We start from the raw sequence: 11659 nt of genomic DNA, 5'->3' as shown, positions 1-11659 counted from the left end.
ATTTGTAGGAAAGTGGATGGATCTTGAGGGTGTCATGCTAAGCAAAATAAGTCAGGCAGAGAAGGACAGATACCATATGTTTGCACTCATAGGTCTAACAGGAAAACAGGAAAAACTTAATGGAGGACCAGGGGGAGGGGAAGAAGGAAAGAGAGTTGGGGAGAGAGAGGGACGCAAAACTTGAGAGACAATTGAATACTGAAAACGAACTGGGGGTTGAAGGGGAAGGGGGAAGGGGGAAAAGAGGTGGTGGTGATGGAGGAGGGCACTTATGGGGAAGAGCACTGGGTGTTGTATGGAAACCAATTTGACAATAAACTATTTAAAAAAAAAAGATTCCTGTGGACTATCTACTCCCTTAACTCTCAGATTTTTCAAATATAAGTAGTTTTACTCTCACTAAAGTGAGGATGGGGCACCCAAGGGGCTCAGTTGGTTAAGCATCTGACTCTTGATTTTGGCTCAGGTCCTAATCTCACAGTTAATGAGTTTGAGCCCTGCATCAGGCTTTGCACTGAGCATGGATCCTGCTTGGGAGTCTCTCTCTCCCTCTCTCTTCCCCTTCTCCACTCACTCGCACATGCACGCATCCTCTTTCTCTCTCCCTCTCAAAATAAATAAGCAAAAAGAAAAGTGAGGATGTGTGCCCTTTGAACCCATCCTCGAGAATTCGTTACTGTCTTCTCAGCCCAGGATGTTCTTCCTCTCTTTTGGCAGGTTTAAAGATCTCAGGTTTGTTCGAACAGCAGAATTACTGGCAGGAAAATTGCCTTTGCAGCCTCACGAGTATCAGAATGTGATCCAGAAACACTGCACGGAAGCACGCCAAATTCTTCTCAACAAGTCAGTATCTGGCCTCAGAATGAGACCTCGTCACAGCATCATAAACTCTCAGGAGGGAAAACTGGTTCCCAGCCTGGAGGTTGCCCAGTTTGATGACTTCTCACTGACCTCTTTCTCTGTCACCTTCCTTCCACATTCCATCCCTCCAGTCTTTGTGTCTCCCCAGGTCCATTCTTCAACCCTTACTCCCATTCTCCCTCTGCCTTTTTGAAACTCGCGTTACCATCCCTTTTTGGGCTACCACTTCCTTACCCTCCCTCTGAAATCCATGAGGTCTTGCTAGGTTATATGACTTGTGTTTGAATGGCTTGTGTTCAGGTGGCCCACGTAAACAACTGCAAGGTTCCAGGGTTAGAGAGTTTTCAGTCCCTTAGACTATTCTTTTTCCCTTTGCAAATGCATGCAGGATAATGTCCAGAGCCAGAGAAACTCCCTTATGTAAAATTTTGGTGGTAATACCTACCAGTGGGTTCTGTCATCCGAGAAAATTCTATCATTAGAGCAGCATATAGTAGCTGCTTGATAAATATCACAATTATTGTCTTTACAACTCTGGCTGTCACTAGTACTTCTCTGATTGTTAGAGTAGCACTTTTCTAGTAATCAGAAAAGAGATGTGATAGGATGAAAAGGCCCTGGGAATTAGAAACTGGGGGACATAGGAAGAAAGAATAATGAGGCATCCATTTTTTTCTTTTGCTTTTCTTATTTCCACTCTCAAGTACTGAGCAGCTACCACCACACTGGAGTTTCTCTTCTTAAGTTTTATTCCTTTTCTCCTCTTCCTCTCTTTCCCCCTTTAAAGTCTGAATCAGAGGCCAGGCATTTGCCAGGGAGAGAAGTTGGACAGAACATTCCAGTTCCTTATGCCTCTTCACCCCAATTTCTGATTATAGTGAAGAAACTAGAGACTCTTTGAGCAGGACATGCCACCAGCATCCGCTGTGCTTTTGGGTATTGCCAATGGCCAAGAGTCTCTCAATTCATATCTTACAGTTTTCTTCCCAGGAAAGGGGTATTGGCAGGGGAGGTGGCCAAGGATATGAAAGTACTGATTTGGAAAGCTGCTTAGTGGGGAATGAGCCACCTTCTTTGTCACAGAGAATGGGGAACATCTCATAGGACCTCTCCAAGCTCAGAAGAGCTTCTTGCTTGGCTACCCTTCTGTCTTCACAGGTGGATCCCCACCTGTGCCCAGCTGTTTGTCTCACAGAAGGAGCAGTGGGTCCATTTTGCTCCCAAGAGTGACTATGACTCCTCTCATAACATTGAGGAATATTTTGCCTCTGTTGCTGCTTTCATGTCCCTCCAGCTGAGGGACTTGGTTATTAAGTCTCTTGAGGACCTCGTCTCCTTTTTCATGATACACAAGGTACGTAGGGGACCAGTGGTAGGCTCCTTTGAGTGGAAACAACTGAGACAGAATCAGAATTCCATCATATAGGTCTTCAGCTACATTTGTTCATGAAAATGAGTTCTGTGAATCACAGCAAGCTTTCCTGAGATAATTATCTGTAGTAAATTGCCAAAATCTCTGAAAGTGGAGAAGTTGTTAAGAAAATGGAAATAAAGATTGAATAAAATGGAGTTCATACCCCTTATAGGAGAGAACGGGGTCACTTTTTCTTCCTCTGTGAAGGAAGAAGTTGAAAAAATTTTGTTATCAATTTTTGGCTTGATATTTAGGGAGTGCTATGTGTATCATTGCAAATATTGGCTTCTGGTTCTTTGGTCTTTGAAGGGGCACCCCTGAAAACAAAAGGCTTTTTTGACCTAATTAATAACTTTCTTCATGAAACTACTTAGGTGAAGTCCAAATGAAAGCAAAAACACCAAGTCCTGGATTTCAAAAGATCATAGAATCCCCTAAACTTAGATAGCCTATGGACCAAGGAAGATTTGTTTGGATTTTACACCACGTGCACATTTTACCTTAAAAAGGAGTAATAAAAATATAAAATTGCCTGGTTATAAAAGGTTAAGTTTTAAGGATTTTTCTAAATGAAATAGATGAACAATTGTCCTCTTGCTCAAAAAATTATAGAAGCCAATGCTGCTGAATTTAGACTGTGATGTTAGCTCTCTAGCAAGGACCAATCAATAGATGTCACTGTAATCATCCACTTTGCTAAGCAGAGGAAACTCAGATGTGGGAACAAATCTCACTCTAAAATTCCACACAAAGGGAAAAGTAAAATCTTTATATGTCTGAAAGAAGGGAAGATTTATGGGTATTTGATACATGGTAGCTGTTTAACAAATATTTATCAATCATCCTTAAATAGATCTAGAGATGTCTAACATCACTGACTTAGGCAAATACTTTACAGCTGCACTGTGACAATTTCATTAGGCAGGGTAGTTTATGAGAGGCGTCTCTATGACTAGCCTGATAGGGAGTTGTAGCTCTCTCCATGCCAATATTTCTGTTGTAGGAAGGCTGACATTTTGACTGTTTAAAATAGACCATAGAGGCATTCCTGGGTGGCTCAGTCAGTTAAGCCATGATCTCATGGTTTGTGGGTTCAAGCCCTGCGTCACGCTCTGTGCTGACAGCTTAGAACCTGGAGCCTACTTTGGATTCTGTGTCTCCTCTCTGTGCTCCTCCCCTGCTCACACTCCATCTCTCTCAAAAATAAATACATGTTAAAATAGACTATACACTCATTAGCAACTCCATTTGAAATATACAGATAACTATTTATACTTATGGATTCTGTCAACAAATTTTTATTGAGCATTGACTATGTACTAAATGCTACTTTGGAGGGGCGCCTGGGTGGCTCAATCGGTTAAGCATCCAACTTCAGTTCAGGTCATAATCTCACAGTCCGTGGGTTCGAGCCCCACATCGGGCTCTGTGCTGACGACTGAGAGCCTGGAGCCTGCTTCAAATTCTGTGTCTCCCTCTCTTTCTGCTCCTCCCCCTCTCACTCCCTGTCTCTCTCAAAATAAAGACATTAAAATTTTTTTTTAATGAGTAAATAAATAAATAAATTGCTACCTTGGAGGTTTCAGAGGAAGTACAGGGTTCAGACAGATCCTGCCCTCGAGGTTAGAGTAGAGAAGATAAGATGTACCTATAAATCTCCGTAAGAGAGAAAGCTACAATACCACGAAGGAAGTAGAAATACCAAAGTTCAGAAGTGAAAGAGATTGTATCTTGCTGGAGAACAGAGAGGCTTCCCAGAGGAGGGGATCTTGAGCTAAATTTTGAAGGGTGGAAAGGATTTGGAAATACTAATGCAGGAATTTCTAAGCAAAGAAAACATACTGAATTAAAACTTTGGGGAAGGGGGAGTGGATGAGCTCAGGGTGGGCTAAGCTGTACCTAGCCCTTATGTAAACATGAACAGTGCCTGGTACCCTGCCTTTTCTGGTATTCATGTAATCCTGTGAATGGGTAAGTCACTCCTTTGATTCTGGAAAGCCCCATCTTGTGACAACTGCAATATCTTGTATCTCCTGAAGGATGGGAATGATTTCGAAGAGCCCTACAAAGAGATGGAGTTCTTCATACCTCAGCTAATCATGATCAAACTTGAAGTCAATGAGCCCATTATCGTCTTTAATCCATCTTTTGATGAATGCTGGGAATTAATACACAGTTCTTTCTTGGAAATTATTAAGAACTCTAGAGAGATCCCCAAGGTATAGTATTGACTTATTCATTTATACTTTTATTTACATATTGAATAAAATATATTTAAAGTGGCGGTTTGTACAAGGTAGTCAGTTAGAAGGGTTTTTATTTTGGGAGCTGAATCCTAAGTATGCCTGCCTTGACCCCATAAAAAAAGTTTGGGCCATAAAGAAATGTCTGTGCATTGGAGAATTGTGCTTATAATATGGGCATTGATGGGGCACCTGGGTGGCTCAGTCGGTTAAGCGTCTGACTTCAGCTCAGGTCATGATCTCACGATTCATGAGTTTGAGCCCACCATCCAGTTCTTTGCTGTGAGAACAGAGCCCATTTCGGATCTTCTGTCCCCACAGCTGCCCCTCCTCTGCTCACATGCATGCTCTCTCTGTCTCTCTAAAAATAAATAAACATTGAAAATTTTTTTTAAAATACTTATTTTGTAAGCAAGTAGAGTTCCTCCTTTCTGCAACATGATGCCAACATCAAAAGGACAGACGTGTCCCAAGCCATAACCAACTTGGGTTGATAATCCATAATGGAGCAATGCCATGAACTTGCTAAGAATCTTCATAAAATGGTATCTAATTTAGTTCTTGAAGCTCCATTTGTTTAACCTCTGGAGACATCAAGGGGAGAGACTGAAACTTCCCTTCCTGATCCAAAACCTTTCCAGTTTCCTTTCCAGGGTGGGATTGCTAATCATATTCCAGACACGTAGCTGATTTTTAGTGCTGGGCAGGATCCACATGAGTGTGACTCTTTCGTACTCTTCTCTCTCCCTCTGGGTGGTTGAAGTGGCAAGAAGGCCAGTGTCCAGACCCACACAGGAAAGGGAACTGAGGGGTGTTTTTCTCTATTTTTCTCCCCCTCCCTCATTTTCCAGGCATTATGCATGATGCTTAGGTACTCTTAAGTACTTTTCTCTTTGCAGTCCTGTACTTAGAGGTCTTTAAAAGCTCAAGATTAGAGTTGGGTGCTGTAGGGAAGCATGTGAGGCCAAAATGCACCAGTCCTGATTTCACTATATAACTCTGAATTTGGGGTTTTGAATCCAACCAAGCCTAGTTAACAAGAAAACTGGGTATGCGGAAGGGAAAGAAACAGTGGGCAACTCTCCTTCAATCAGTATCCCTAGGAAGGAAATGAAATAGAAGACCCTGCAATTTGGAAGGATAAGTGTGGGGCTTGGGGACAGATAAAATACACACCACTCAAGTTCTCTTTCACTGCTCTTGATTAGCAATGTTTGCAAGCAGCTGGGCTGGGAGAGCCCAGGGCTCATGTGGTCGCTGCTGCAAACACCCGGCATGGGTGGTAGTCGATTTAGTGGATTGCCATGGCAAGAAGACATAGTCACATGTCACAGTGTGTACCAGGTTTGAAAGCTAGGCCCAAGTGAATGCCAATGACTATCAGACTGTGAGATAAGCAGCCCAGTCTCCGCATTCTCTATCTAAACATGCCCACAGCACTGGCCCCTGCCTCAAACTCCTCAGACAATTCTGTCTCTGCGTTGGGTATTGAAACTTCAAATTTTTTAAAAAGTTTTTTTAATGTTTATTTATTTTTGAGAGACAAATAGAGACATAGCATGAGCAGGGTAGGGGCAGAGAGAGGGAGATACAGAATCTGAAGCAGGCTCCTGGTGCTGAGCTGTCAGCACAGAGCCCAGTACAGGGCTTGAACCCACGAACCAAGAAATCATGACCTGAAGCAAAGTTGGATGCTTAACTGACTGAGCCACCCAGGTACCTCAAAACTTTAATTTTTTATTTAATGTTTATTGTTTTTGAGAAAGAGAGACTAAGCACAACTGGGGGAGGGGCAGAGAGAGAGGCAGACACAGAATTTGAAGCAGGCTCCAGGCTCCAAGCTGTCAGCACAGAACGTGATGCAGGGCTCGAACCCACGAACTGTGAGATCATGACCTGGGCCGAAGTCAGATGCTTACTTGACTGGATGCCCCATGAACTGGTGCCCCAGGTGCCCCATGAACTGGGTATTAAAACTGTAAAAGAATAGCCCCTCAGATTTAGTATCTAATAAGAATATCTAAGAATAGCAAAAGATGAACATTACCCTTAATTCTTACCAGTCCTGCCTTTTTTTATGGTTGAACATAAATGTTATTTTATTTCATTAACTTTCATTTTTATTTTTTAAGTGTTTATTTATTTATTTTGAGAGAGAGAGAGAGAGAGACAGAGAGAGAGAGAGAGAAAGAGAGAGAGAGAGAGAGAGAGAGAGAGAGAGAGAATCCCTGCACAGGTTCCATATTGTCTGTGCAGAGTCTGATGTGGGGCTCAAACTCACAAACCATGAGATAATGACCTGAGCCAAAATTAAGACATGGATGCTTAACTGACTGAGCCAATCAGATGCCTCTCATTTTATTTATTCTGAAAGTTTTATTTTAAATTAAACTTTACACCTGACATAGGGCTCAAACTCACAATCCTGAGATCAAGAGTCATATGCTCTACCAACTAAGCCAGCCAAGTGCCCCTGAACATAAATTTTTTAAAGTTGGGGAAAATGTCAGCATGAAGTTTTGAAAATAACAATTTCAAGGAGCAGAAGGGAAGCCTACCTATGAGAAAGTTACTAAAGGAAACCAAAGTAAATATTAGAAAATATTTATCTTGGCAAAAAAATTAAGACATGGATGCTGTAATACTGGCTGAAATCAAAAGAGGTGAATGAGAAGCATAAATAAAATGAGGTGAGGTGAAATAAGGAAGCGTTTTCTGAAACTAAAAGTGCAATAAGGAAAAAAATGAGCATTAGCAGTTATGTCAATGCATTACTTTCATAATCAGGAACACACTCACATATATTATTATGGTTAGTAGATTACTGGTAGTCTCTCTCCTGATGGGAGATTTTTCTCACTCAAAGTGCCAGGGAAATCCCAAAGTTGAAGAAGTGTGCAGGCATAAGCACTGAGGGTGCTGACAAGATCAGGAAGTCAGGGATCAGAGAGCCGGGGAGATAAGCAGAGTGTAACAGGGATTACCTGGAAAGGGCACCATTGAGCTCAGCTCAGTTTTACAGACTGCTCTACAGGGCATGGGAGCACCTGCCACATTGGAAGGGCAATAAAAGACATTACTTCCTCTTTTTTTTAATTAATTTTTTCAATTTACATTCAAGTTAGCAATATTTAAAAGTCTCTTATGTTTTTGTCCCCCTCCCTGTTTTTATATTATTTTTGCTTCCCTTCCCTTATATTCATCTGTTTTGTATCTTAAAGTTCTCATATGAGTGAAGTCATATGATATTTGTCTTTCTCTGACTAATTTCGCTTAGCATGATACTCTCTAGTTCCTTCCACATAGTTGCAAATGTTACTTTCTCTTTTGACTGAAGACTTCTCAAGAAACAATCCCTTATGCTATCCACATGTAATCTCTTGTGTGGCCTGGATGTACCAGTTGAGTGTCCCTAAACCATATCTTTTTTTAAATGTTTATTTTAGAGAGAGAGAAAGAGAGAGAGATAGAGGCAGAGGCAGAGAGAGAGGGAGACAGGATCTGAAGTGGGCTCTGCACTGATAGCAGAGAGCCTGACATGGGGCTCGAACCCATGAACCTTGAGATCATGACCTGAAGTTGGATGTTTAACCAACTCAGCCACCCAGGCACCCCTCCCTAAACCATTTCATCCATATGCTTGACCAATGGCCAGGTCCTCCATCTCCTTGGAGGAGGATCACTCTATTGTCTGCAGCATGGCCACAGCAAAGAAGTTGTTCGTACCTCCACTGGCTTAAAAACCTTTGGATTGTACAAAGAGGGAGGACACAGATCTTTTGTAGTAGGCTTTCCCTCTTTGTAAGTCAGTGCATTCTCATACATGGTGTATAACTGCTATAACCACGTAGAGCACACTGACAGTCTTTTCTGGGACCAATCACCATAAGCTTTCTTAGGGAGGGCATTGGGTCCCCAGCAGGAACTTGGCAGTCTTCTTGAGTCATGCAAGTGAGAACATTTCCCAGGGACACACACATGCCATTTAGAAGTTGGAGTACTTAGTGTGCCTGGGTGGCTCAGTCAGTTAAGTGTCTGACTCTTGATTTCAGCTCAGGTCATGATCTCACAGTTTGCGAGATTGAGCCCCAAATGAGGTTCTGCACTGACAGCGTGGAGCCTGCTTGGGATTCTCTCTTTCCCTTTCTCTCTCTGCCCCTACCCTGATCACGTTCTCTCTGTCTCTCTTTCTCTCCCTGTCAAAAATAAATTAACTTTAAAAAAAGTACTTGAATTATCAGAAAAGATACTGTTCTAACCATAGATTATTTCCCCCCTGAGCTGAGAGAAGAATCTAGTGTCTCTCCTTTTCTTCGGGGGAGAGAATGGAAGTTCAAAGAGAAGTAGCTTAGCTAAGATCACATGGTTAGTTAGCAGCAGAATCAGAATTAGAACCCATGTTTCCAATAGCTTTTTATTAGTAAAAGCTTATGGGGAATGGGAAGTTTGAGGTGGGGTTGGGGGGACTATAACACTCATTCAGTCACACCATATTTACTGAGCACTTACTATATGCCACGCTCTTGTTGGACCCTTCCCAATAGTAAAGAAGTCAGATACAATCCAGCCCCTTGTGGTATTTATATCCCATGACAAACTTAAAGTGGTCCATTACACATTATTTCATTACAGTTATGCTGAGTGGGAAAAGTTCAGAATGTGAGCTTTACGCAGGAAACCTGACAACCTAACTGGAGGCCCAGGGGACTCTCCAAGGACAGGAGGCTTGAAAGGAGCAGGGAAAGATGAGTAACCCAGAGGGAAGAGAAGAGAGAATAGAGGTAAAGGGACCAGGAGGGTGATCCCAGCACTATCCAAGGGGAAAGAAGCGTCAGCGCAGCTAGTGTCTCTGGAAGGAGTCCACTGCAGAGGATTTTACATTTTGGTGCCATCTCCCTTCCTGTGTCTTGTGGATGTGTTATGACATCAAAAGTGATTTCTGATCCTTTAGGTGGAATCTATCCTGTTCCCGGAGTTGAAAGGAGATAATCTGACTCTTAGAACCATTAACCCTGAAGAAAAACTGGTTTCTGATTTTGTGAATCAAACCTTTGAGGTATTTCAGAAAAATCAAGTCGGCCCCCGAAAGTAAGTGGGTTTAGTTGTAACTTAGCCATTTTGGCATTGGTTTATTTGTCATCAAATAAATAATTGCTGTTCCCACACACCCAAAACAGATCTGTAGTAAGAACAGCCAACACTTACATAGGAATCACTGTTTATCCCCATTTTACAGATGAGGAAACTTTCCCAATGTTACACAGCAAGTAAATAAGAGAACCAGATTTCACTTACAGGTGTGCCTCCATTATCTGAAAGCTGTGAGGCCAGATAGTTTTGGCATTTAGAAATTTCTGGATTGTAGCAAGGTAACATAATGCATATTTCATATGTTGTGATGCAGCTTCAGCAAGGTCTCGGGATGCACCCTTTCATTAAGTGTACTGATATTTCTGCAGTGAAAAATATGACTATTCACACAAGTAGTCTCACATCGGTTTAGACCAGCTTTTGCTATCAAATGAATTTTGAAGCAGCTTTCTGTTTTCAGAGCTTTTAGACTTAGGAATTAAAGGGGATTGAAGACAAGTTATCTGAATGTTCCTTAATCATCATACTGTAGGGGGGCACCTGGGTGGCTCAGTTGGCTCAGGTCATGATCCCATGGTTCATGGGTTCAAGCCCCACATTGGGCTCCACACTGACAGTGCAAAGCCTAGTTGGAATTGTCTCTCTCTCTCTCTGCCCCTCACCCCCTTTCTCTAAAAATAAGTAAACTTTAAAAAATCATCATACTATAGAATATCTCACAGTTTCTCATGTGAACAGTAACTAATTTAGGGTGACGATGATATATAACACAGCTTCCAAACTGAGACACTTTGAGAGAGAACTAGGTATTAACAATTACCAGGGGACAACAAGTGTAAATCTGGGCTATCCCAGGAAAACTGGGATAGATGGGTTTCTTGACTGCAGCTTTGTCAACATTTTAGACCAGAATATTCTGTGTCGTGAGGAGTTGCTGTGCATGGTACAATGTTTAGCATCATCCCTGGCCTATTCCCATTAGAAGCTGGTAGGATCCTGCCATAGACATTACAACCAAAATCTTTCCCAGACATGGCCAAATGTCCCCTGGGTGGTCAAATCACCTTCAGTTGAGAACTAATCTAGTCTGAGAATCATAGATTCAGATTTGAAAGCTCTACCCGTATGAATTTGATTTGGGGGCATCTATTCGAAACCTCTCTTCTCCCTGTTCTTGGACTCTGACACGTTGTTTATCTTTCTGGACTGACAGCTTTGGACTGACTGCCCCTCATATTGTATCTCAGTTTTAGACTCTCTGAAGCGTTCAGGCTTTCTGACTCTTGATTTCAGCTCAGGTCATGATTCACAGTTTGTGAGTTCGAGCCCTGCTTCAGTCTCTGCACTGACAGCATGGAGCCTACTTGGGATTCTCTCTCATGGCCCCCCTCTCTCCCTACCTCTCCTCCTCTCTCCTCAAAATAAATAAAAATAATAAACATTTAGAATCTCTGAAGTGTTGGCCAACTCTTGGAAGTGTACCACGGGGGCCCCAAAATTAATTCTGCCTAATTCATATCATCTTATTTTAATTCAGACTTTTTTTTTAAAGATCTTATTTTTTAATGTTTTTATTTATTTTGTGAGAGAGAAGCAGAGCATGAGTGGGGGAGGGGCAGAGAGAGAAGGAGACACAGAATCTGAGCTGTCAGCACAGAGCCTGACGTGGGGCTCAAACTCAAACCATAAGATCATGACCTGAGCCGAAGTCGGATGCTTAACTGACTGAGCCACCCAGGCACCCCAAAGATCTTATTTTTAAGTAATCCCTAATGTGGGATTCAAATTTACAATCCCAAGTTCCAGACTCATACATTCTACTGACTGAGTGAGGCAGGCACCCTTAATTCTTTTTATTTTTTTATTTTTTTTAAGTAGTAGTTTACTTCAGACTGTTCTATTTTTTTTAATTTCTGTCCTTGACAGAATGTATTAAATAAGCAAACACCCCTAACAAGCAAAACAAGTACTACAATGTAAAAATATTAAAAAATATTAAAAAAATGAAAACCCTCTCACATGCATAAATGAAAGATTGCACACAAAGAAC

The 11659-nt window shown here is 41.8% G+C and overlaps 1 protein-coding gene across 1 annotated transcript in view; it reads left to right on the top strand.

Annotated features, from left to right (window-relative positions):
* Window positions 1-11659, top strand: part of DNAH3 (dynein axonemal heavy chain 3) — a 156437-nt gene that overhangs the window by 17070 nt on the left and 127708 nt on the right. Inside the window, exons 8-11 of the mRNA XM_029949934.1 lie at window positions 718-843; window positions 2020-2215; window positions 4315-4494; window positions 9470-9606. Of these exons, the coding sequence (XP_029805794.1) occupies window positions 718-843; window positions 2020-2215; window positions 4315-4494; window positions 9470-9606 (639 nt within the window). The remainder of the gene's footprint in view (window positions 1-717; window positions 844-2019; window positions 2216-4314; window positions 4495-9469; window positions 9607-11659) is intronic.

This window comes from Suricata suricatta, chromosome 8 (assembly GCF_006229205.1).
Source record: "Suricata suricatta isolate VVHF042 chromosome 8, meerkat_22Aug2017_6uvM2_HiC, whole genome shotgun sequence".
Classification (NCBI taxonomy): domain Eukaryota; kingdom Metazoa; phylum Chordata; class Mammalia; order Carnivora; family Herpestidae; genus Suricata; species Suricata suricatta.
This window is presented reverse-complemented; position numbering and strand designations above follow the sequence as displayed.